Source organism: Exophiala bonariae (assembly GCF_035927105.1).
Source record: "Exophiala bonariae strain CCFEE 5792 chromosome Unknown scaffold_2, whole genome shotgun sequence".
Lineage (NCBI taxonomy): Eukaryota > Fungi > Ascomycota > Eurotiomycetes > Chaetothyriales > Herpotrichiellaceae > Exophiala > Exophiala bonariae.
In genome coordinates, this window is record NW_027042477.1 from 529,061 (window position 1) to 554,852 (window position 25,792).

A 25,792-nucleotide genomic window follows, 5' to 3' on the forward strand; every position below is an offset into this window, starting at 1 on the left:
TTCGATGCTATCAGATGTGTGACCTCTCACCCAGAAGTATCAGATGGAAATTGCATAATCTCGCCAGGGGCAATGCTTCGAGTCCATCAGCAGTCCGGACTCTGGGTGTGTGCCTTGATGCTAGAACCCTGTTTGCAAAGGTTTAATATCAGTTTGCGCGTAGATTCTCACAACAGCCTACCTCAGCTGGTGCAGCATTATTTAGACGGAACGGGATCCGATGCAAACTCTACAGGCATACGAAAGCTCGGTAGCAAGGCTAGCGAAGATGGTGCAACTTGTTACCAGCAACGATGCTCTTTTTGCGTAGCCTTGGTACGAGGCCTCGTACCCCGTATGTCAACATTGTTTCTCGCTAATTCATTGACGGGACTAAAGGAGGGTGAACCTAGTCTGCCACGTTTGGAGCTTGAGTGGGTTTGGAAGGAATGGGGTCTCGAGTATGAGTACAAGGTACGGAGTAGACCAATGTCTAGACTGTGGAATCTCAAGCGATATCTCGAGATACTCTGGGGTGACGGATCGAGGGTGGCCCCTGGAACGATTGTCGAAACGATCTTGGAAATTCAGACAGTAGTCGTGATTCTCGTCAAAAGCCCAAGTGAATTCATTGACGAGTACCCACGGTAGATACTGTTTTGCCCACTGTCCTTCAACTGCCGAAAGCACATTGAAAGGCCACTGAACTCAAATCTTACATTCTTGTTCGACTGCTCACATTTGAACGTCGATCGTTTGGTGATCTCGGGCAGCAACCAGCAGGAGCATCAAAGCCGCAGGCGTCGGGCTTGAAGACCAGTGTCTGAAGATCCCATCGTTAATTCGCTTCAAAGTTCTGAGTTGATTAAGGAAAGCGTTTGTGGATTCTCAGAAATCGGTGTTTCCGTTTTTACCCATCCTTATTCTCGGGGCGCTGAGGACTGGGCTCCACCAAGCGCCTGCTCGTCTGCTTTCGAGCTCGAGTGTCATAAGATTGTTGTTTAGACTTTGGCTTTGAAGTCTCGTTGGCTCCCTTGCATACCTCGACAGCCTTTGGTCTCTGGAAAAATGCCGTGCTGATTGGTCGGGTAAGGCTAGTGTGGGACGTACAACTCTGCTGTTGTTACTTGTAGCTAGTCAGCTATGAGTAGATCAGCCGGCAGGCATGATGGTGACTTCAATTTACGCAGTACAATCAACTACGCAAACTCTAAACTCCCATTGAAGGTGGTCTGCTGCCCAATGTTCATGGTCACTTGGACTCACTCCCGGCCCAAATTGTGCTTTCCAAATACAGAAAATCTTGGCATCAGGCCGGGTCCCTTTGTGGAGCGATGCCCGGCACAATGAGCGAAGACGTCCGAGTGACTAATACACTTCCCAGAGTAGCGGGACAGGTGGTCATGGTTGCGACTGTTGGCACAAAAAGTGGGAGAGGTCTGCCAAGGGGATGGTGAGTGGGACGAGTTTTTGAATTTCAAGTCGAAGAGAGGATCCATCGGGACCACAAAAACTCTCCCAGAGGGACAAATAAGCACCGGTTCCGATGTTGGGTTGGGTTGGAGTGAATTGAAGTGCGCAGTTGGGCCTGATTGGTGGTGGTTGGTACGGTCGGTGTAATCATGGCGTGTGGGTGGCCGGCTTTGAACCACGGAAGGGCAATGGACACCATCATGGCTTTCGGGGGTGGGTTTGGGTGTGACTAACCACTTGCAGCGATCTGCAGGCCATTCCAAGTTCCAGCCCATTCGTATAGAGGTCGAGTATCAGGAGCATGATTAAGATTGCATTGCATCTGCAGGATACCAATTGTGGAGAAAGCCGCAAGCAGCACAGGCAGGCAAAAGTGGGTATGGTGGTATCATCCTGTCGGTTCTTTCCACGAGCTTGGACCGAACAACCAGGCGGACAGGGGTCAGGCAGGGAAGTTGGATCAGTGCAACAAGCCGAATTGCAACTCACCTCGCTTCAATAATAATGCTATTCACCTCTTCTGCAGCCCACTGTAGCAATGGTCATGCACGACCGGGAATTGATCGCATCCAGAGCGGGGATCAAATACAAAAATGATAAAACCTTCTGCGTCATGGGTTATGCGGATAGAGGCGATTGAGGTCACTGTGTAGGTAATTGGAAAGTACCTTCAGTACTACTATTGTCAATTGCAACCCAACTTGGAAGTCAGCAACGAGGAGCGACCCAACTATCGGAGTCAACAAGAACTCGGATGGTATCCTGGACGTCAAACCAGGGAATGATCACAGGCATACAGTACTGTATCGCTCGTAAAGAAGACGGAAAAGGTTTCCGCATCGTTGTTTCGCTCCTTTACTTGCCTAGTAGGTACACATCGTGTTGAGAAAGATGTGCAGATGCCACTTCTCTATTCGTGAATGTAGATATAGAGAGGTGGACAGATTATAGTTCTAGTATGATGGAAGCCACGGGTTTGATAGCATACCAACTAGCTAGGTACCTAGGTAGTGAGATCTTGAAAAACTGCGAGCTCCATACAAAAGCATTATTATTGAGATAATGATGATTACGTTAGCTGCGAAATGGACTGAACCTGTATCTCGGTAAATCCAAGACCACGTTGTGCAACATCTCCAACGTTCCAGAAATCTGGACCTTAGCTCTCACACTACTCTCTAGTGAAACGGTTGTAGATGGTAGCACAAACTTTGAAGCATCGACATGGTGGCGAATATGTGAATGAGTGTTCAAACTCTTTTAAATGTATGGCGCCAGAACTTTCTGTGCAGAGAACCTAATAATTCTACACCCTTTGCCCACCGGGGCGAACATCGGAGTCCCAGGATCTTGCCATTATCAGCTGGGGATGGCAAAGGAGCCCCCTGGGTTTGAAGCCGACTCTTTGGGGTTAGGCACTCCGACAGCCGCGTTTCGGGGGGTTTGAGTTTTTGGCCATGGGGATGTAATTTGAGCACGGATAGAGTGGAAGAATTCATTCATGTCCATCATCGACACTCAGGAATGGTGGTTGTACGTGCGCAGAGATCTCAACTTGTCAGTAGCACATTTAGCACGAGGTATTCGCTAGTGAATCTTGATTGTACTTGGTGCTAGCTGAGTTAGGTTCGAACTCACCTCCATGGTCTATACTTGGTGGATCTGCTAATTATCTGCCGATTGATGTGGACACAAAATACAGGTGCACCTGAATCTTATTGGGTCCAAACTTGGGGAAGCTGTTGTGGGCGACTAAGACGTGGTTGACTGACAATGGCTGGTCGTATCTACTACGAAGTATGACAGAAGGTCGCTCAAAAGTTTCGAGGGCTCTGGCTCCGATTTCTGGCGAAAGTGTGTATCCTCGAAACCACATGGCGATTTTTAGTCGCGAATGAATGACGAATCTTGAACTGGCTTTGTCCCCCGGAACAATGAACTTACCTCGTATCCGTGGAAGAACACTAGATCAATATTCCGTACAGTGGAGAAATGAATCGAGAGACAAAATTGGACCATGGATCTGGAGATCATGAAACGGGAGGATCTTAGCTCCGTTCGTATTCACTGTTGGCTTCGACTAGTAAATCAGAGTGGCTATTATTGAATCTAGAAGCAATGGTCCATGTCCCGCGATCAATTGTGTTGTCCATATGCTTCGCCATCGTCATGTCGATGGTTCCCAATTTTCCAGACAGCACTTCGTTCAGTCTCATTCCAGGAGTTGGCAGGAGCTGTGGGCCGAGTCGGGATGGTTGACAAGGACGGAGTCTCGTCACAGCACAATGCAAGAGGCTTGCAGGTGGACATAAGGGAGCGTTCCCGTCCCTGCAAATAGGAGGGATGAAAAGCCGAGAGCCTGTCAGGGATGTTGGCTGTCTGCTGCTGCTTGAGCGCAACCACGGCGTGAATCATATGCAGAGAGCACTGCAGTGCTTGGTCGATCGCTATTACGAATCAAATCAGTGGAAAACCTTGCGAATCGGAACAAAGCGTCCCTCGCTTATGACTTAAGTAAATGCAACAGCGGGAGGCAGTACCGTAGAAAGTTGGAGCTCAACTAAGTAGTTTCTGTGAGATTGTGGGCATGACTGTCCACCGCCATTGTCTACAGCCCGCAAGAATGCATCACTACCGTCCAGACAGAGAAGGTGCAATGCTGAGCACTGCAATCCTGTTCCTGGTTCCTTCGTACTCGTACGTACTCGCTGGGAGGGACTCGTGTACTCAGTAGATTATTGTGTTACAATCACTCATGAATGGGTGGGTCGAGTTCCGACAGGACTAACTGATAGAAGCACTATTAGCCTATCGCTTACCGTTTGAGTGAACAGAAACAATCACAGCTTCAGGCTCCTATCTTCCTGGTCATAGCCCAGGATCATTAATTATGAAGTAGTATTGTGCGGGCGGATGATATCTGCATCGAGCCACAAATGTAGGAATACCAAGTATGGGGTTCCTGTGTTTCGCTTGAGATGAGATCACGAGAATGAGAGAACTACTCGTAAAGCCGGGAAACCCCTGGATAAGGGAATGAAGGCCAAACTTGGACTCCAGTAGTTCGGCAAGGCTCCCAGAGTGCCCTCAGGAGAAAGATGCAGCCTTGTTCATGCCATGATTGTACCCCATAGTCCGCAATGCTGATAATATGGCATCGATCCCAAAAGAAGTAGGTGGGAAGTATGGCTTTGGAGTAGAGGCGTCCTGGCCCGTGGGAGTAAAATATCATTCGAGCAATTGTGATGGTCGGCTTTGCAGGAGGATGTTTTCCTTGCAACGGATACTCCCAAATCATGCTGCCTAGCTCGATTCAGATCATCGGATTGCTGTCGGCCACCAACTTGAATTTCAATGCCCTTCTCAGGACTCAGAGAGCTGTGCTTCCCAAGCAGTGCTAGCACGAGAGTCTAGAGTTCAGGGCCGAATACAGTTCCGGATGTTGCCGTCATGGTTGATAATGGTGCATTGACAAGCATATTTCACTATCCCAAACCAGGTACCAAGTAGATTCTCAATCCAAAGCTACCTCGGGTATATTTCGAGTGCTAACTGGGTCGAAATCATGAGAACCAAGTTCTAGTTGAGATGTATCCTTTCTCCGATTTAGTCACCTGGCATGTAGTTTGACGAACAAGTCGCCCAACGAGCAGAGCTGCCAGTGACCTGGCAGAAGAAATACATTAGAGACTAAGACAAATTGAAGTAGCCGGCCGAGTGAATATGATTGGTGGTAGGAGTAACATGGACAATCTTGGTGGGGTTTGTTGGCCGTCATCGAAACCATTGCCGTGTCCTCGTGGGACCCCTGATGCACGAATTCGAGCTACGAAACGGAGTAGGGCGCTAGTCTTCTGGACATTGGGGTACTCCGAGACAAGCTAGTACGAGCAAACAGTAGGTACACACGACGGACCTCAGAGGTACTCGCGGGAGAAACAAACCCCCACAATACCGATGCCCCCCTTGACCGTGATGAATATGGACTCTGAAAGCATACACTGAATGTTGCCCAAAGGAAATTCAGGGTCAAGGAGGTAGGGCAAGCAGAAGGAAGGATGATTGAGATGCGGTCTCGAAGTCATCAATTACCCGTCCAAAGCGGGCAGGTGATCGATGTCAATCGGGCCATCTTATGCGTCGGGGACGGGGTGCCGTGAAGGACATGAAGGACATGATTAACGACAACCTTTGAAAGTGGTGTGAGAAGCGGCGAGTGGGGAGATACAGCATACTCCGTACGCGTATTGTAATTTGACAATTCTGACTGCGGACAATGCCCCATTGTGAGTTGGGTTTGCTAACCGGTCTTTAAGGTGAGTGATGTACTGCTACCAGGATATGGTTACAAGCCAGTATCACTGCTTTGGAGGGGACACTGGACGATTGTTTCGCCTGGGCTGTGATTAAGCAACAAAGCAGCAGCACCCAGAAGTGTTCCTCCTCGGAGAACAGGGCAGAATGCAGTGTGAAAATGAGGACCATCGCCCATCGGTTCCAGACATCTGCAGGGTGAAAGGGACGAGATGCATAGGGTAGGTAGGTGTTAGTACGAGGTACCTGGCCTGGAGGACAATTCCCAGCGATATGGCCATGGGGGCGCATGCCAAGGGGCTAATCCCACATGGAGGTTAGTGTGATGTGGAAACCCCTGCTGTGTGCAAGTGCAATGAACATTAGGCGTGCTATCCTGATTTACGAGCTTGAAGGCTATGTTCTATTTTGCTGGACCGTAGAGGTAGGGTTCAAAGATTTTCCGGCACCCGTTAAGTACCCAGGTAGGTACCAACACTGAGAATAGGCACCTGGCCCCCTGGAGCTGCAACTGTTGAGCCGAGAAGCTGAATATTTACAGAACCGAGGACTCCCCATTTCTTGCCTACAGGGTCCTCCTTCCAGCGCCCACCTCGCGCTGGTCTGGAGCCTGGAGGTTCCTTCGTAGACTCGTACTTCGTCGTGCACCAATTGATACCCCAACCTAGCGCTAACAGGAGCTCCGTAAATTTCCCACAACCGGCTGCTAATCCCCTTTTTCTCGACACTAGCCCATCTCCTCGGTTCATCGGCTATCATACAATACAAACTCGCTGAATCCATCAAGTTGACATGCCACTGGCATTGCAGTGTGCTCCATTGATTATGAACAGAGTTCCACTTAGTTGTCCACCGCTACGAGTGCTCGTATGAATCGGATATTTTCCTCCTTAACAGTCAAGGACTTGCGGGATGAAGGTGGTTGCAGAGAAGCAGGTCGCTGCATTGGGAGAGCGGCTCTTGGGGGGCACTGGCAGGCACTGCACTGCACTGCATGCCCTGCAGTCGTTAGTAATAATAATAATTGTAACAACAGCAGGAGCACCAGGTTTGATTTCGGTCGACTTCACGCTCGCGACGGCTTCCCAAGCCGATTGTCATTACTGTAACTTGAACGCGTGCGGAAGCTGATCATGTCCCGTTGACTACCTCCGAGTCCTCGTATTGTTGTCACCTTCACCTTGCCCTTGAGTTCAAGTTCAATCACACTCTCACACCCTCACACCTTCACTGCCTTGGTCTTCAAGAGGTTGCCCAGTGGCACTTCACCGTCTTTGACCGTAATTAACCCTTGCCATCACCACTGCATTTCGGCCCGTCGTCATCCTTCAAAATTGCCATTTAACAATAACCGTCACTCTGGTTGTTCAATGTTCACGCTTGTTCATGCTTGCTGGACCTCCTAACCTTTTCGAGTTTGATCACAGCTTATCCACTTGTCCGCAACGAACCAAGCCACTGCACAATCCACCGCAACGCACCCTGGTCATCATCCCAGCCATCTCATTCTCCATTCACATCTCCCACACAAGGTCATCGCTGGCAAATCACCTTGAGCCTTCGACCCCGAATCCCCATTCCGCTCCTTCTGACTTCTGCACAATTCGAACACGCCCTCGAATCTCTTCCACATCAGCCCATCAGCAGGCCAGGACCACATCCTGTCTCGCTTGTCGCTTCTGCCTTCGAGCCCCGTGTCCCACCTATCAATCGTCACCTTCGTCATTCCCTTTCCCTCAACCCCAGCGCACGCGCAGATTTTGTCCGCATTGCGACTGCGGCAATACTACCTCCTGCCTCTCCTCCAAACTCAACCCTCCGCCCACTCCTTCTCAGAGTCGCCACTATCTGTGCGTAACAACTCTTTCGTCACGCATGACCAGCCCGGTGGGCAAGGGACGGCAAATCATACACACGCGTCCGTATTCATCCGTTGACCGAGTCCCAGCGACGGCAAGTCACTGCACACACGCACGGAGCAGAACACTACTCGTACACCTTTGAACCAACCCCTGTTAGCGTCCGCAACCACGCTATCGCTACCTAGCGTTTCCAAGAAAGCAACGCTATCACCCACTCCCAACTTCGCTCCTCATTTAAACTTTCACGCTCACTTGCCATCCTGGGAATCGCCATCGACCAGGGTCTGCAGGGTATCAGTCTGTCCACCTGGGTCAGGGTGGACCTCACCAGCAATCCTCGAGACGAAAAAATCATCGTGAGGAACATTGGACGCGCCTTGAAACACTTTGTTATTGGCAGACCTGCTTTGGAGAGAAGCACTGCTCTTGCTGCCACCCAGTTCTCGTCCTTGGCTGGCATCCCCGTGCTATTCCCTCGATCGACCATTGTCGGCTGCAGGCAAACCTCTAGCCGCCTTTGGGTGTAGCTTCAAGCATCTCTGCCAGCATCAGATCCCTGCCACCAGCTTGGATTGAACTGGCTGTACAGATATCCGAGGTCTATACTCTTCTGTACAGAGGAACCCCCAGACCAAGGGCAGCAATCTTTGCTCAATCAATTCCTGCATTGACTGGTGACTGGGGGGCCGAACCACCACTTTACCGCCCCTCGCTAATTCCTGAGCTTGTCTGCTTTGCCTTCGCAGCGTGCTCCGGCCATCCTTTATTAGACTGGGTTTTCACGCCATCGTCCAGAAAGTAACGGTCCAACTTACTGCAGTCCCAGCGTGCTCTTAGCTCCTGAAGCCAAAGCACACTACTTTCGGTGCTAAAAACTTCACTTTGGAACCATCTCCGCCCGGTCGGTTGAAGAGGTTCTTGCCCCTGCTCTAAGACCAGTCCGTCCCTTTTTTGTTGTTCAACAGCAGACGGGTCGATCTAGGTGCCCATCCTCGTGCAAGACGAGCTAGCCGTTCCCACCTTCCCTCTAACTCACTTTGATCGAGCTCCACCACTGCCCACGCCAGTTGTTAGCTCGACCGGTGACTCTCCAACCCTCGCCCTTGCCTGGCAGCCTTTCAAAAATAAGAAATAGACCGGACCTTGACTAAGTTATTGCTTCAAGACGCATCGTCGCCTATCCGCCGAACTGCGGTCCAGACGTTTGCCTCTTGACCAACTGCTGTCATTACCTCTCATTCGGGTCATTCACGACGCAAGTGCAGGTGTCAGTTGAACATTCTTTTCCACCAGCGTTGGAGTCGTTGCATCGCGTCGACTCAAAACCCAACAGAGAATCCTATTGATGGACAGGGGTGCTCCAGAGTACGCGCAGTCAGGTTAGCAACATCACCGTCAATCAGCCGTCGAAGCTGTCAACTCTTCTGTGAGCAAGCTCTGAGAATTTCGTGTCACTAGATCAATCGTCTGTCGCGACCTACACCACCCAAGACCCGCGTTCAGCCAATATCTCGAGCAACAACACTCCTCAGTCGGACTACGGCATCACACCGTCATCGGCGCGTTCATCAGGGTTTCCGCCAGAGCATCTGCGCTACAGCCAATACTCTCACGCGCCACATCAAGGCGCTGTTGTAACCATGGCACAACCAACAAGTCCGTCAATGTCCCTACCAGATGCAGCTCCAAATGGAGATCCTACTGCAATTCCCCTCCAAAAGAGGTCTAACTCGGACGTTCCTATAGATCCCTCCATCTCGCAAGCTAGCCCGACCTATCCTCCCTACTCGCCATATCCTCAAGGCCAAGATATGCAGCACGCCTATCAAGCCCAGCATCCTCCCTACATGCAGCAACGTCCTCCTCACGAGCAATGGGGCGGCTATCCCCCTCAGCATGGGATGCCCGGCCCATACCCTCACCCCGGAGGGCCAGGTGTTCAGGGACCACCTCAAACATCAGCTGCATCTCGCCCCGGACAGGTATGGACGCAATTCCAACTTCTCTTTTCGAGGTGTCACAGATGCTAACCAGTGACTTGATCCAGGTTTATTCCTTTGTTCCGATCCCTGGTGCTCAGCAGCACAAGCGCCCACGCAGAAGATACGAGGAAATCGAAAGAATGTACAAATGTGGCTGGAATGGATGTGAAAAGGCGTATGGCACATTGAATCATCTCAACGCGCACGTCACCATGCAATCGCATGGCACGAAGCGAACACCTGAAGGTACGTATACTTGTACTATGAAGGCGTTCCAACAGGCAAGAGGACGATGCAGATGAAAATGATGTGTCCCTGTTCGGCGCGTTCTCCTCGCGTTCTGTGAACGTGACTTCGCCCCCAAGGAATTGCTTATCACACTGCATGGCAATGATACTGACATTTCTGGCAGAATTCAAGGAGATTCGCAAGGAGTGGAAAGCGCGTAAGAAGGAGGAAGAGAATGCTCGCAAAGCAGAAGATGACCGGCAACGAGCAGCAGCCCAAGCCGGCCAAGTTGATGGGCAACCCCCCGAGGGTCATCAGGTTCCCGGTCAGGCGTATCAAAACGGCGGAAGACCATCGCTACCACCCATTGGATATCAGTCTGCCGAAGGCCAACATCAGGGACAGTATGGGCAACCACAAGCTGGCATGGTTTATCCCCAGAACAATGGACAGATGGGAAACTATGCCAATTATCCAAACTCGCCATATGGACAACAAGGCCAGGTTTACCAGCAGCGCCAGTACTAGACTGGGTCATGTCAGCGAGGAAACTCATTACCAAATTGTTGGCTCTCGCGTTGTTCAGCTTCAACAGCTGGTGAGGTCTTTCCGAGTCAAGCGGCATGTTTTGTTTCAATGATACCCAGGTGGGAGTGGAGGAGGTAATTGAAGAACTGGTGGATCGACCCAAAAGAAATCAGGTTCATGGCATTGCTGGCGGGAGTTTTTGTCATCCGATGGACTGGCGGGGGCATCTGCACATTGATGAGATTTTTCTTTTTCCTTGACACCTGAACGTTGCCTGTGCCGGACGAGCAACAGCAGGTGACGAATATTTACGATTGTTCGACCGACAGCATGCACTTCTTGAGAGGAGACGACACAAGTTTTTCATAGAGGTGGAGTATGTTGTTCCCTGCACACAGACTAAGCACATTGTTGGAGGTTATGGAGTCGGGGTTGCAACTGTTTTTCGGGCACCAGCTGTGCATATTCACATGCAGAGGTGCCAGAAGACGTCTCGTCGCTGCGCTCGCGCTCACAGACCTGGCAGCAAGTTTTGTACATTGATCTTCTCCAAACCAGGATAAGACTTGAGCTTCGCGCTTGACTAGATTAGGAGAGGATCCAGAGTTTTCTTTTAGAAAGTGATCAAAGTTCAATGAAGATTGTATCCTTTTGCGAATAGATCTTGTTGTTCACGACCAATTGCTGATGACGGTAAAAGTTTGACGCTTCCCCGCGTTCAAGTTCGTGTTGGATGGATGCGTGTCATATTTAGTCTGATCGGATGGCGTGTGTCTGTTGTTGACTACGGAGTACCACTAACCAGACCAAGCCTCTGTTTACTAGTTGGGTTCCATGACTCCCAACACTTGTGGTTTAGGCCTATTTATCAAGTGGATATGGTCATGGTCAGACAGTCGCCTTGGACTCGACTTCTGGGTGTCGGATGCGGTGCAGTTAAGGTTGAGCAAGGGTAAGCAAGTTCACACTAGACTGGACACAATCCATTGGGTCGTGAGGAATCCGATAAAAGAACCATGGAGTTTGTGCTCTAGAAGAACGGCGTTGTTTAGCAACGTTACACAAGACCATGGGAACTAAGATGGTGTCCGAATCAAGGTTGACCCTTTGGGTGTTAGTTGGTCTGGAAATGCAAGAAAGACGACGGTGGTGCAACTGGGGTCCTTCTAGTCGCGGTGCTTAGCAGGAACCAGCAGCACAGACGCCCATTAGCCTAGCCTCGACGCCCTAGAAAGTGCTAGACGGCCTCTAAATCAACCCGTCTCCCAGCTAAGCCTAGGAAGCTAGAAAGAGCTAAAGATTGAACCTTTAGGCCTTGTCTTAGGGGCCGAAGAACCCGCGTGGCCAATACGTCACCCCCAGTGGCACACCTAGAAGCTTGATCGCGTTGTGCTCGACGGCACCAACGCCAGCCCTGCCTTGTACTAGTCGCTCTGGATAACAAACACCACCTGGTCAGCGGTCCGCTATTCGATTCCACTAGCAAGACGAGTTTGAAGGAGCCTTGGCCAGTGGCCAAAACACTTAATTGCCACCACAATGGCATGGTCCTGTACGAGGTTTCCTTCAGTAGTGGCACACCATCTTTCCCTCCCCTCCTTTTGCCTCACCAAGAGACCCGACAGCATGGTACACTACTCACTGGTCGCATCTTACGATCGCACCACTTAGTACCTCAACATCCTGGTGCTTGGGCCAACGCTAAACTTGAGGAGAACCGCCATGACTGCGAAGTGCCAAACTCCCTTGCATGAGCCTAGGAGCGCCTCAGAAGTTCCTATCCGTAAACCAGGTTGTGGCTGGCTGTCTGAAAGATTCGCCACCGTCCCTCCGCTGCGGAGCCGTTGGAAGTCCTTTCCAAATGTCTGGTCCTTCATTCCGGTCCTGTAGCCTGCTTTGATCTCCTCAGGTTGTGTGGGTGACGAGCTGCTCGGGTGCCAAGTCACCACTAACATTGTCTCGATACTCTGCAAGTCACGAGCAAGCCATGGGATGTCAATGCATTTTGATTAAATGACTACGGATGATGAGTATGCATGATAACCATGCTCTTATCAATAGTTCGGACGTTGCTATGGTCTTCCAACCGTCTTCGAGAAGTATATTGAACGAGGCCCCTTTCACACGCCACACAGTTACGCCAATGGTCCCGGGACACGGCCTGTCCAGTCATTCATGGCAATCCTGAAATCACTGTTAGTTGTAGGTCCTGGTCAGAGTTCGAGACTAACAAGCGCAAAGTCTAAAGCTGAAAATGCGGAGAAGACGAAGGAAGGGACGAACAAGCACTGCATAATCCCACGGGTGAGCTATAACTTACAAGGGTCATAAGTGTTGGAGCCGATCGACCGTGATTCTCCGTCGGCAATACGAACGTCGTTACAGGGTATATCAAGGAAGCATGTGAAATGCCAAAGATTGATGGGATGTCCATCTCCTGACTTAGCCCACAGCTTATTCCTGGATTGTGGTGCACCAGCATCTCATCATTGCTAAACACGGATGGAACGAAGTCCTAGGCTACAAAGAACAGTCGGGAAACATCCTCTCTCGTCCTATCAACAAGGACAAACCTGGTCATGCTATCAATGTCGGCAGCTGATCACGAATGCTACCGTGAAGTCAAACCACACTGCTTCCGCTTTCTACCTGTTAAGAGACCCCTTTCAAACGCCTACCGCCAATAACTGAACACGCGTGTTCGTCCACTCTCCTGGGCTTCGAAAGTCTGCAACTATATCAGCCTCTACTATTACATGTTCTTACCTCACTGGTGCTTCCAGGCCATCCTCCACAATAACCCAAAAATGGATACAGATTGGTGAAGCTTGGTAGCTACCTCAAGGCTCTCAACGCTTAATAGACGAAGGGCTTGCGCACTACAAGATTCCCTCGACGACTCATGTAATTCACATCATCATATTTTGCACTGTCGTGGTCGTTGAGCGAAATGTTCTGGATGTACTGGCATGACTAATCGCACACACGTGATACTGTGGTCTTGTCATGTGACTTCGATAAATGTTTCCGCGAAACTTGCCTATCAAAGATAAATCAGAAATATAATTCTGGTCTTCGTCGCCGCTCGAGAGACCTTCTGACAAGAATGAAAGTCACCGTCGATTGACAAAGTCCATGGCACGGCTTAGACTCAACTCTTGTGCACTCCTATTTTTCGCTTTTTCCGATGCTCAGCTGTACTGCTTGCATTCGGCGGGCGCTCAATAATCTCTCGCCGACCATAAAATCTTCACGCAGCCTCCACTTCTATACTTCCCGAACCGGCCTGCTCGCTCAGTCACTATACCGCAATCACTCCACCCTCCGCGCGATCAGAACCGGTCATCATCGGCGTGAACTGCTTCATAGCCTCAAGAAGTCTTCGAAAGGCAAACCCGATCCCAACAAAGCTTCTGTCAGAAAAGTCAAGCGGGAGGCTTTGAAAGAGAAAGATGAGGCTGCGAGAATACATAACCGGAATCGACTCCTCAATTCACCATCCAGTGCAACAAAATCCATACTCTCCGACCGGGTTCAACTTGCATCGGAAGTCCTGAACTTGTTGAAAAAGGAGCAACTGGTGAAAGCCCTGACGTTATGCCGCCTCAGCGAGAAGGGGATCGATGGTGCTCCCCCGGTTGACAGCGTCGTGAGCTGGAACCATATCATAGATTGGCTTATGCTCAAGGAAGACACGGGACTCGCTTGGAAAGTCTTCAATGAGGTGACAGGCCCTGTTAACTTGACTCCAACAGCCATGGCTGACCTGAACTTTCACAGATGAAAAAGCGTGGTCACAAACCAAGTGCTCAGACTATTACAATAATGCTGCGAGGGTATATGGAAAATCCAAAACAGTCGAGGTCCACCCAGCAGGCTCTGGCGGTCTACAATTCTATGTTTGGACCACACTCGACAGTGAAGCCATCCATCATTCACTCCAACGCCATTCTGTCGGTTTGCGCCAGGGCCCGTGATATGGACTCTTTGTGGGGCATCGCAGGTCGTCTGCCAGAGCGTGGACCAGACGCTGCTGATCGACGAACCTACACAACTATCTTGATGGCAATGACTGCGGACGTACGTGCCCACGCTTTGGAGCTTGGTTCCAAGGAGCAAAACTTTCGGCCGGAAGAGCGCGGTCTGAACACAGAAAAGTTGTTTCAACAAGCCATAGAAGGTGGTCAACGGCTGTGGACGGAAGTTATTGCCAGGTGGCGCAGAGGTGACTTGGAAATCGACGCAAAATTAACTTGCGCTATGGGTCGGTTGCTGATGCTATCTTCTGAACGGAAACATCATCATGAGATCTTTGCCCTCATCGAACAAACGATGAATCTCTCCAGGTTTGACGAGCGCCTGGAGTTAAAGAAGAAAGAGTCTCCATCGCTGATCAATGCCGATCCGGAACCAACAAACGTCTCTGTAACGACAGAACAATCAGTCGGGGAAGACACATCCCAGACTGGTGTGATGAGTATTGTTCGTGAAACCAGCGCTGAGTCACCGTCGGAAGCCCTGAGTTTGAAGAACGGCTCCGCCTACGCCGTGCCGGACAATAACACTCTCTCATTGCTTCTCGAAACTGCCCTGTCCTTGAAGGACCCAAACAGAGGAAAACATTATTGGGAAACAATCACTTCGCCCACCGGGCCATACAGACTCCAACCAGATGGTGGCACATTCACCCTCTATCTACGTCTCTTGCGAAGTTTACGAGCTAGTCAAACATCCCTCGATGTTTTGAAGAGCATCCCTGACACAATTTGGAAAACCGCGCTTGCATACCGCGGGGTATTCATGATAGCCATGAGTACATGTGTGCGAGACAGGAATAATCCAAATGTGTTTGATACAGCATGTCGGCTCATTGACTTGATGCAAGCAAAGGCAGAGGTTTTTGGGTTTCACCAATCGAGTTTCGACAACCATCGCACCGCATCAACCCTTTCGCCCAAAGTTCTTACCCTTTATGTGCAACTAGCAATAGCTACAACACGAGGTATCAATGGTGAAAAGCTGACCAAGGATGTGAAGACGGGCGATCTCAATTTTGAACGAAACCCCCGCAAGAACAACGTTCTGCGCGCATTGAACAGACTGACATCAGACACCTTGAATGTAAAGCGAATGATCAAGCTCAATGTCGCCGAATACGAACGTCAACTCGCTCAGAAATCGCGTACTCCTAGGGTCCAAAGTCGTCTCAGGGAGCAAGCCGAAGCACCAGCTGATACACAAGAGTTAGTGGATTATCTTACAACTCTGATTGGAGCATACGATAAGCTTCTACTGGTCAATGAGAAGCTTGAAGACGAAGGTTTAGGGCCTTTGGACTCTCAGATCGTAGCAGACTTTGTTCGAGAGAAGAGAAAACTGTCGGCTTTTGTAGGCATGGTCAACAATGTCCCTGGCATCGCTTCAAGGTATAAGAAAATCAAAGAATTTCTCGAACCACTAGAAAAGGAAGACGAAGAAAGACGAGAAGAGATCAGTAACACGGTCCAGTCCAGTGCTTTGGCAGAAATCAGAGATGAAATCCAGACAATGGCAAATTTGAAAGAGAAAAAGAAACTTTTGAGAGGCTTGTCGATTCGGCAAAAGCGCGAGCTCCAGAAGGAACTACATGCCCGTACTGTCGACCCAAACCGTTCCCCACCTCCAGATTCCCCCGAACCCTTGGCTCCACGCCCTACGCGACCCATGAGGGCCAAAGACGCGGCTGAGAATGGAAAATATACGGGGTCCAAATCGGTGACTTTTCCAGGGTTTGCTGGCATCAAGAGAGCCAGTCGACCAGCAGTCAAGGGCGAAGTGGAAGCTCCCCTGAGGGTCAGAAAACCGCTCCACAACGGATTGTATCCGACATCCAAGTCTATGACTCTTCCGAGATTCGGTGCAATCAAGAAGATTGATTTATCGGATATCAAGGACGAACGCACATCGGATCAGACACCAAAGTATGCGTCCAGAAGAAAACCTCAATCGCCATACGCAAATTCGCCTGGCGTCAAAGGTTGGGGTGGCGGCTTTAGCGAGCTCGCAAAGAAACAAGGCCAACCCTCAACTGGGCTTGTCGACCTGGGTAGATAGATGATGGAAGACGCCCGACTACCATATACTGAAATGGTCTGGCTGTATGATCAATGTACCACCACCAATGTTTTTATCCTCTGAAAGTTGGCTGGAACCCGCGCTGGAAGCGCCACGTGGTCCACTGCTACTCAAGATGTTTTAAAACTTTCTCTCCTCTACCATGTTGCGTCGGTAGGAGGAACGATTCTTGCTATTATATTATCTAATTGGAAGAGAAAAGCAAGTTGATAGTGCTTTTCGCCTGGACTTGGCTTTCTAGGTATGTAACGATATTCAGATACATATGATGAGACACAACTTGTACTCCTAGTATACATCAATTTTGAGCCAGAATATCGGCCATTCTTGCTCGTCGTGGGCTAGCTACTAAGTAAACAATGTTCGCTGAAAATGCAATAATCATGATGAAAAGGCCAGGCAATACGATCCAACAAGCAGTCCTCCCCCGACCCATTCACCTCAGCTCGAGACGTTCGTTCTCACATACCTCTCAGCTCAACCCGTCTATGTCTATGCCCGGGCCATGATGTATGGAATCCCAGTCAACTTCATGCCGACATCGTCGAGCACAGGCTTGGTCCTCGGCTCCGACCGATTCGCGGGATCGGGCTCGCCATCCCGCTTCGCGACATTACTTCCCACAACCTGGCAGTTGGGCCAATGTGTCGTTCCAAGCCAGTCTGAAGGAGAATTTCTGTTAACATTTCCTACTCACAAGCAGAAATTACTGGGGGATGGGAGAAGAAACTCACTATCAAAAGCATCCTTCTTCCTCCGCAGCTCCTCCTGCGTCGCGTCCTTGACGGGCATGTAGCAGGTATAGACGCAGAAGCGGGGGGTCGAGGTTGTGGACGAGAGGTTGTAATGCGGCGCGCGACTGTCCCAGAGGACGAGGTCGCCGGGCTCCGCGCACACCTTGACCCATTCGCAGCCGTGCGCCTCCAGCCACTTCATCCCCTCGCTGGTGAACCCGTACCATTCGGGGTTCCAGGCCGGGATGGGCGTTTCCCACTTCATCTCCTCGTGGAACTGGGCGCTGAGTTTGTGCGCGCCCCGGCAGACGATCAGGCCGCCGTCGTTGGGGCCGTTGGGGAAGAGGTTGACGAGGCTGTGTGTGCGGACAGGGAAGTCAGTTTATGGTTTCATCTTTGGCTTTTCATGGTGCTCTACTGCGAGGCGAGCATGGTGAGGTAGTCAAGAGGAAGGGAACCAGGGAATCTTAGACTCACCCTTGCATGACTCGGAACCCGGGCTTCGTGGGATCTTGATCCTGGTGTGGCCACGGCTTGTTGGGAGGCAGGTCTTTGCGGTTTGGGAACCCGAACCCCACAGCGTCAAACGACACGATCAGCTCCTTGTCGTTGTAGACTTTCTGGAACGTCTCGAGCACTTTGGGCTCCGTCCGGATGTCCCACACGAACTTTTCGTGCGTCACCGCGTAGTTCAGGCACATGCCTTTCTCGGTGATGAACGGGAGCTTGTCTTTGTGGATGGTGGTTGGGTCGTCGCGCTTGAAGCCTAGATTGCTGTTTTTTTTCAACACCATTGTGTTAGAAAAGTGTTTGATCAAGATATCGATAGCTTAGTGGGCTGGATTAGGGGAACATCTTACAAGTCTTCTAGCCACTGGAGCATCTCGTTTCGGTATGCTTCTGCTCGTTCGATGGGGACGGCGCCCTTGATCACCGTGTACCCGTTCTCCTGGATATCCTTCTGCCATGGCTCGAGGTCGGCCTCTTCTTGGCCGGCGAATAGTTCGACTGGGATGTGCATGCGTCTCACCGAGGTAGCCTCCACTGTCTGGGTTTGCGACATTTTGATATTGAAGTCTTGATGAAAGTGTGTGGTAAGCCTGTACTGCAATGTTAATGTTGACTGTCTGTGGAGTTTTCCAGAGTGTTATCGCAAGAACTTGCTTTATATTATTGATGAGTGTGCAAAATTTGCGATGCATCATGTCGATCTCGAATTGACCTTGAACATGGATTGCATCTGCTGCCTTGCATCTGCCGCCTATCAGCCTCTCAGTTCGTTGGTTCAGAAGTCCAATGCTTCCGGGAGTGAAGGTCGCGGCCGCCACATGTCCCGAGTCCACTACAAGTTGATAGACACCATAGGCACCCATCACTTCAGAGATTCGCCGTGGTCTGGAAGCACTATGCTTTCCGAGCTGGTCGACCCGATCGCCACAAATTCCGAACACAGTAAGGCTGGGCATGCAGAACATAGCCATCCGAAGCAAGAAGTCCCTCCGTGTGGGGGACGACGGCCGCCCACATATCCCGACCCCAACATTCGCTGAATCATGCGAGCTAAGTTTTAGGCCACTTGCCATTCGTTATGTGGTTAGTATGATTGCAAGCATCAGCTTAACGAGGGGAGATGATCATGAGCGCTCCTCTCCACACTCGGGAGTGTGGGCCCAAGATCAAAAGCTCCGCTTGGTAGCGAACAGCAAGGCTCTCGGTAATTGACTCTGACCACATATCGTCAAAGATACCCTCGATCGATGGGCTTAAGGGATCTTGAGCAATACTTTCCTTCGAACTCACAACTGTATTATCAGCATGGAGCAGGACTTATTTCGAATCATTGTCGTAGGAGGTGGAATAGCAGGTCTCGCTGCTGCGATTGCCCTACGAGGCCCAGGCCGAGACGTCTTGGTCCTTGAGAAGTCCCAGATGCTCCGTGAGGTTGGAGCGTTGATCTCATTACAGCCAAATGCATCGAAAATTGTCTCGTCGTGGGACCTCGGAGAGTTTCTAAAAGATTGCGAACCAGTCGTTGACCAGGGATTTCGGATCATGAACACAGATGGCCATGTTCTGAACAACATTCCCACCAGTGGACACCTCTTTGGAGCTGATCGCATTATATACCATCGTCAGGATTTGCATGGTGCGCTGAGAGCTGCCGCTGAGTCTAGCAAGCGACCTGGGAGGCCGGCGCAAATTCGTACCGGTTGTGCTGTTCAGCGTATCGATACGGCTGGGGGCAAGGTCGAGCTTGCCAGTGGTGAAGTGATAGAAGGAGATCTCATCGTTGGGGCAGATGGGATACGCAGCGTCGTTCGCGACAGTGTTCTTGAGTCTTCTGTCCAACCTGTTCCAACCGGGCTATCTGCATATAGGCTGTTGATCCCGACAGAGAAGCTGAAGGATCTGGAAGTCGACAAGGATATCTTCGACCCCGAGAAACCAATTACAACCATGATCGTCGGTCATGGGTCAAGAGTCGTCATGGGTCCGGGTAGAGGGAACAAATTGTTCGGAATTGTTGCTCTCGTGCCCGATGAGAAGATGAATGAGACCTCAGATGCGGATTCATGGACTGCAGAAGGCTCGCGAGACAGTCTGCGAGAAAGCTTTGTCGATTTCCCTCCATGGGTACATTCTCTTTTCGACGCGGCCCCTGACGTTGGCCTCTGGCAGTTGCGCGATATTCCTTCGCTGTCAAGCTGGGTCAGTGGCCAAACGATTCTGATCGGAGATGCAGCACATGCGATGCTGCCTACCCAGGGGCAAGGCGCGAGCCAGAGCGTGGAAGATGCGGAGGCGCTGCAGGCTTTCTTTTCTGACGTGACGAATCGTCCGTCCCGACAAGAAGTGCAAGATCGTCTAGCCAGGGTCTTTGACGCCAGACATGAGCGTGCCTCGTTGATTCAAGCATATAGCCGGCAACAGGCTCGGCCAGGAACAGAAGCGGGATCGAAAAAAGTCACCTTGAAACCGGAGGAATTTTTGGCTTTCAATTGTGGCTACGATGGGGCGAAGGACTGGCTGAGTCGGCAGCGGCCTGCGCAGCAGGTGGTGAATGCTTGAAGCGTGGAACAGCGATATTATGATGTTAAGCTTGTAGGAATACATCTCACAAAGCCCAAAAAGGCTGCCCTTGTATATCTAGGCAGTACCCCCTTTCGCACTTCGTTAACATTCGCATGCAGATGATCAAAGTTAGATTGTTCGATGGTTCCTGATATAAGTGTGAGAAAGCGAGTTCCCACTGAAGCTAATGAACACCAAATAGCACATACAAAGGTACGAAAAAGTAGATGTGTGAGCGTCTTTGCCCCTGTTCGGTTTTTGTTGTCACCACAAATCCAACGTTAGCTTTGATCCGATACACCTCGACACGCAAGGCATCATGGTCTTCCCATCTAACCTTTCCACAGCAGTCAAAACGGTATCTCGGTGTTCTGGTACACCCTCTAGAACACTGACTTCACACGTCCCACATGTCCCTTTTGAACAGGTCGACATCACTCCTACGCCTTCTTCGTTGAGAACCTCCAGTAGCGTGCGGTCTGCAGGCACGTGTATCTGCCTGTCACTACGCTGTAATAGCACATCAAACGGCCTGTTTAGCGATGCATCCAAATTGTGAGATGTATTCTCGAATCTCTCAATATTCAGGATCCCTGTTGGATAATCTCTGAACAGCTCCTCAACGGCAGCCAAAAGTCTTGCGGGGCCACAGCAGTAGATCAGAAGATCTTTCGTGTCTTTGCATGAAAGAGAAGAGAGATTAAAGCGGTGATCAGCCTCGTCTTTGGGCCAGATCTTGACGCAAGGGTCCATGGACAGCTCCTTGACGTAAGCCATTTTCGAGCGGCTTGAGCCAAGGTATACAGCTCTATACGAGTGTCCTTGAGTTTTCACGGTTTCAATCATAGGCTTGATAGCTGTAATACCAATCCCACCGGCTATGAAGATGTACTTAGTTGCTGGTCGTAGTTCGAAATGGTTGCGTGGTCCGCGAATCATCATCGCCTTTTGTCTGGCAAAGGTATCATGGATAAATTGTGATCCGCCTGTACTCTCTGCGCCTTCGCGAAGAACGGCTACTGTGTAGCGTCCTTCATCGGCTGGACTGCCGCAGAGAGAGTATTGACGGTGTCCGAATGTACCAACTGGAACGTCAATATGCGCCCCTGGTGCCCAAGTGGGCATGCGTGCACCATTTTGACCGACGAACGTGATCTCTAACACCTTATCAGCGATTTCAATGATACTTTCCACCACTACTTCTTGCTGAATTATCTTTCGAGAGGCCTGGGCTCTTTCCAGTGACGCAGTGTCATTTCTCAACTTTCTCGTGACCGGCTTGGACGGCTGCCACGAGACTGTGAGAGCTGCAATACCGCAACCTTCGTGAACAGGATCATATTTCCTTTTCCCGTAAGGTGTTACTAGGCACAAGTTCGGCAATCTTTCGTACAGAACCCTCATCTCGACCCTGAGGAGTAAACGAGCCAGTGGTGCTCCGAGGCACGCATGAATGCCTCGACCAAATCCAAGATGCTGGGTTGTGAACTTTCGGGTCAGGATCAACTCATCAGCGTCTTGAAATATCTGAGGGTCTCGGCTGCCTGAATTATATGCGAGGAACACATTATCCCCCGGGTACATAGTTGTTTCTCTGAGCTTGAATTCACGAAGAACCTCTCGTTTCATACCCGTAATCGCGGATTCATATCGCACGAGTTCCTCGATAGTTGCTGCCCGCGTTCGGTCGTCTTTGTTGGCCTGATGCCACAGATTCCGGTGGAGAAGATGTGACAGTCCCATGGTCAGGAGATTGGTCGTGGTCTCATGGCCGGCCAAGAGCAAGCCAGGGATCATGGAAAGGTGCTCGAAGTCAGTCATTTCCACAACGCCGCTGTCCCTTTCATTCCATATGTGACTGATTAGATCATCCCTTCGGTCAGCCTTTCTCAACTGGATGAGATCTGCGATGTGTTCGTGCAGCTCGATGATGCCAGCGACCTTTTCATCCAAAGTACCAGATGAATACTCGGCATGACCACCAAAGAGGGCCAGGCTTCGGCCGACCCACTGCCATTGCTTCGGATCCAGTCCTACAATCAAGCTGATTATCTGCAAAGGTAAGGGAAGAGCGAATGCAGATTTTATGTTGATCTCGCTGCTCTCCACAAAGGTGTCCACGACCTGATGAGCCAACGTTTCGATGACCGGTTCGAAGCGTTTTAGTCGCCTCGGAACGAAGAAAGAACTGACGCTTCTCCGTAATCGATCATGGATGGGGTTATCAAGCCCTAGCAGCGTGCCTCGCATCGGGCATTTGGATGATATCTTGTCTGCAATGAAGGATGGTGGGTGAGGAACGGTCGGACCAGATGAAAAGATATCTGGACGGTCCAGAATTGTGACTATATCATCATATCGTGATATTACCCGGGCGTCAAACCTAGGACTATGTGGGAAATTTTCGCGGGAACGCAAGACCTCGAGATCGTGAAACAGTGCGACAGGGTCATCGAATGCCTTACAGTCATCACTACCTGGTATCCCCATAGATCCCATGGTATTTTGGAAAGGGTTATGAGGCTGGTCGTATACAGGACGCTGGACGGAAGTGTGATCAATTCATGACCTGAAGCTGATATCTGCCTGCAATTGACACTGCTAAAGAATAATGCCTTATCAGATTATTAACAAGGTTGTATGCCAATTAGATCCATTTAAGATCGCACGGCAATTCCTCTGCCCTGCCATTTCACCTAATGCACATTCCAATGCCGACTATTCGATCTGCCACAGTTCAGGCATGTAGGGGCATTGCGTATCTTGGCGAATGGTTGGAGTTGCTCGGGGATCGGGCCCACCCCCATCTCACAACCCCGGAAGATATGACTATCGCAAATCTGGATGTAAGCCTGGCAACTCTCCACACACAATCCCCCGCAAGAAGTCGGCAAAACTGGGCGCTGTGGAGGAGGTGGCAACAGCCTTCGGCAACAGCTTCACCTCGGGAAAAGTTAGTTCACCAGCATTTTGAACCTCGATCGCAATAAGTCCACGTAACGTGGATTCCTGCTATCAGACCACTGCTATAAGGACGATGGTTGTCGCACATCTGCAGGGGAGGTTATCTGCTTCTTCCCCAGTCTCCACACCATCACACTAGCACACTATTGTGTAGAAGTGCTCGAGCAGCCAATTTAATTGTGAAACAGCGTTTCCCTCTACAACAAACACGCACCATGGACGAGAAGGCTTTCGTTGATGCCACACAAGTCGAGAATGGTCCTAGTGCTCACCAGGCTATCAAGATCGACGGTGAAGTCGTCCTAGTCTCCGATTCGACAGTGCAAAGAATACCAGTTGCATCTGCTGACCCAAATGATCCCTTAAATTTCTCCAAATGGCGCAAAATGGGCATTATGATCACTACTTGTTGGTTTTGTAAGTCTACTAAGGCTGAGGAAGACGTACCGCGGAGGCTGACATTGGAATAGCGATCTTCTCCCTCCTTTCTCTCGCTGGCCTGGGATCGTTCTTCAACACGCTCTTCCATCTCTATGGAGCCGATCATACGCCTGACCAAATCGTGGGGCTCAGTACCTATCCAACGATGCTGATGGCGGTCGGCTGTTTGGTTCTCCTGCCGATCGCCATGGTGATCGGTCGTCGGCCAGTTTTTATCATATCTGTTCTCGTATGCTTGATCTGCTACATTACGGCAGGCACAAGTCAAACATTCTCGCAACATTTCATCAGCCGCATCTTTATCGGGATCGCCACCGGCGCAGTAGAATCCCTTCTACCACTCATCATTGCTGATGTCACATTTCTCGATGAACGTGGATTTTACTTCGGCATATACTGGTCGACTCAAAACTGTGTCAGCTCAGGTATACTCATTGGATTGCCCTATCTGATTGCGGACGCCGGATGGAGATGGTTCTACTGGCTTTTCGTCATCACAATGGCTATTTCATTCATCTTCGCATTTTTCTTGCTACCCGAAACTAAGTTTGCTCGGTTACCCATCACTCTGAGTGGCAAGACTATTCACACAGACGAGTTTGGTCACACAATGGTTCTGGACAATGAGGAAGCTCTACAGCGCTTTGGACACATTGATGCGGATGAGCATACCCCAGAGCCAAAACGGACCTACCTACAAGAACTCAAACCCTGGTCAAAGATCACACCTAATGCTTTCAAGGTTTGGTGTGGAGCCTATATCAAGATTGGCAAGGCTTTTACATCCCCAGCTGTCATTTGGGCTCTGCTCCTCTCCTCGATCTCCTTGGGCATCGGCATTGCGGTATCCTTCGTGTACAGCGTCGTTCTTGAGGTCAGCTATAAATGGTCGCCTGGATCAGTGGGACTTTTCAACGTCGGGATCATTCCCGCATCATTCCTGGCTATGGCATACTCTGGCTGGTTCGGCGACAAGATGAACCTTTGGCTAGCCAAGCGAAATGGTGGTGTTCACAGACCCGAACATCAACTTGTGAATCTGATATTCCCCTGTCTCGCTGGAGTCGTTGGGCTAGTCGCAATCGCGTTACCTGCCAACAGCCCAGAGCAATACTCTGCTTGGGGAATGCTCATCGGTAAGTTTATATGACTCGTGTCTTGGGCCTGAACAATGGACTAATGCCAATTCTAGGTTGGGCAATATTCCAATTCTCTTTCACATCCATAATCATCACAACGACTACATTCGCAGCCGAAGTCATCCCAGAGAACCCAGGTGCAGCCATTGTGTGTGTGGTGGGCGGCAAAAACCTTGTTTCGTTTGGTGCCTCTCAAGGTATCATCCCTATGGTCTCCAAATATTCATATTTGACTGCCTTTATGATCGTAAGTCATTCTATCCCCGCGCATATTAGGTACGGATAGTTTGCTAACTCGATTCAAACAGTTATTGGGAATCTTGATCGGAATCTGCTTACTTGGCATCCCCGTCTACTTCCTCAACCGCAAGGTAATTTCCTCCTACTTCATTTAGGACCACTTTGGCTAACGTTTGATAAATAGTGGCGTAAAGCGACTGCCAAGGAGATCCAGACTTAAAATTGATTGATGCTACTGGGACTTTGGAAAGAGTTCACAAGTCTGATCATCAATTGACTAAGCATGATTCTATGTAATCGAGAAAAGGAGCTCAGTAGACCAGTCGATGTGCTATGTGATCAAAAATAACTATCAGAATATGACGCTCTAGGCAGTACTAGCCCGCGCTATTCTCTTGATTCCAACTCAAGTAGCATATCCTAATGCAGAGTAGTTATCAATCACTAGTCGTTTGATAATGTGTCCTTGACCCAGACGTGCTCGTGGCTTCCACACCGAAAACTAGGTTATCCTGCCACCTTCATGAGTAGAAGAAGATATTTCGAAGTCCGGGCATGGTAGGAGGCCAACATGCCGTTCACAAAGCCTATCGATGTACATGCGACAGCCAAGGCCTCGAACTTTATCCCCGGCCCCGCAAGATCCAAAAATCTGGTTTCAATTCGGCTCCACCAACATAATATTCAGAGAACTATCAGCCAACGAACTCATACTTCTCAGA

General features: G+C 50.2%; 5 protein-coding genes across 5 annotated transcripts; 4 read left to right on the forward strand and 1 right to left on the reverse strand.

Moving 5' to 3' along the window:
- Positions 1-9,292: 9,292 nt before the first annotated feature.
- LTR84_004705 (uncharacterized protein) lies at positions 9,293-10,366 on the forward strand (the record flags this gene model as incomplete). The annotated part of the gene is made up of 3 exons (XM_064848280.1): positions 9,293-9,610; positions 9,676-9,856; positions 10,023-10,366. 3 exons carry the CDS (start codon positions 9,293-9,295, stop codon positions 10,364-10,366), a joined length of 843 nt encoding a protein of 280 aa, XP_064710904.1.
- A 3,187-nt stretch (positions 10,367-13,553) lies between these two features.
- On the forward strand, positions 13,554-16,459 carry LTR84_004706 (uncharacterized protein; the record flags this gene model as incomplete). The annotated part of the gene is made up of 2 exons (XM_064848281.1): positions 13,554-14,090; positions 14,147-16,459. The coding sequence occupies 2 exons, from the start codon at positions 13,554-13,556 to the stop codon at positions 16,457-16,459; spliced, it is 2,850 nt and encodes a 949-aa protein (XP_064710905.1).
- Positions 16,460-19,029: 2,570 nt separating this feature from the next.
- LTR84_004707 (uncharacterized protein) lies at positions 19,030-20,283 on the forward strand (the record flags this gene model as incomplete). The annotated part of the gene is made up of 1 exon (XM_064848282.1): positions 19,030-20,283. One exon carries the CDS (start codon positions 19,030-19,032, stop codon positions 20,281-20,283), a length of 1,254 nt encoding a protein of 417 aa, XP_064710906.1.
- Positions 20,284-20,550: 267 nt separating this feature from the next.
- LTR84_004708 (uncharacterized protein) lies at positions 20,551-22,785 on the reverse strand (the record flags this gene model as incomplete). The annotated part of the gene is made up of 1 exon (XM_064848283.1): positions 20,551-22,785. The coding sequence occupies one exon, from the start codon at positions 22,783-22,785 to the stop codon at positions 20,551-20,553; it is 2,235 nt and encodes a 744-aa protein (XP_064710907.1).
- A 680-nt stretch (positions 22,786-23,465) lies between these two features.
- On the forward strand, positions 23,466-25,290 carry LTR84_004709 (uncharacterized protein; the record flags this gene model as incomplete). Its single annotated transcript, XM_064848284.1, has 5 exons — positions 23,466-23,667; positions 23,721-24,827; positions 24,884-25,077; positions 25,139-25,201; positions 25,255-25,290. The coding sequence occupies 5 exons, from the start codon at positions 23,466-23,468 to the stop codon at positions 25,288-25,290; spliced, it is 1,602 nt and encodes a 533-aa protein (XP_064710908.1).
- Positions 25,291-25,792: the final 502 nt, after the last annotated feature.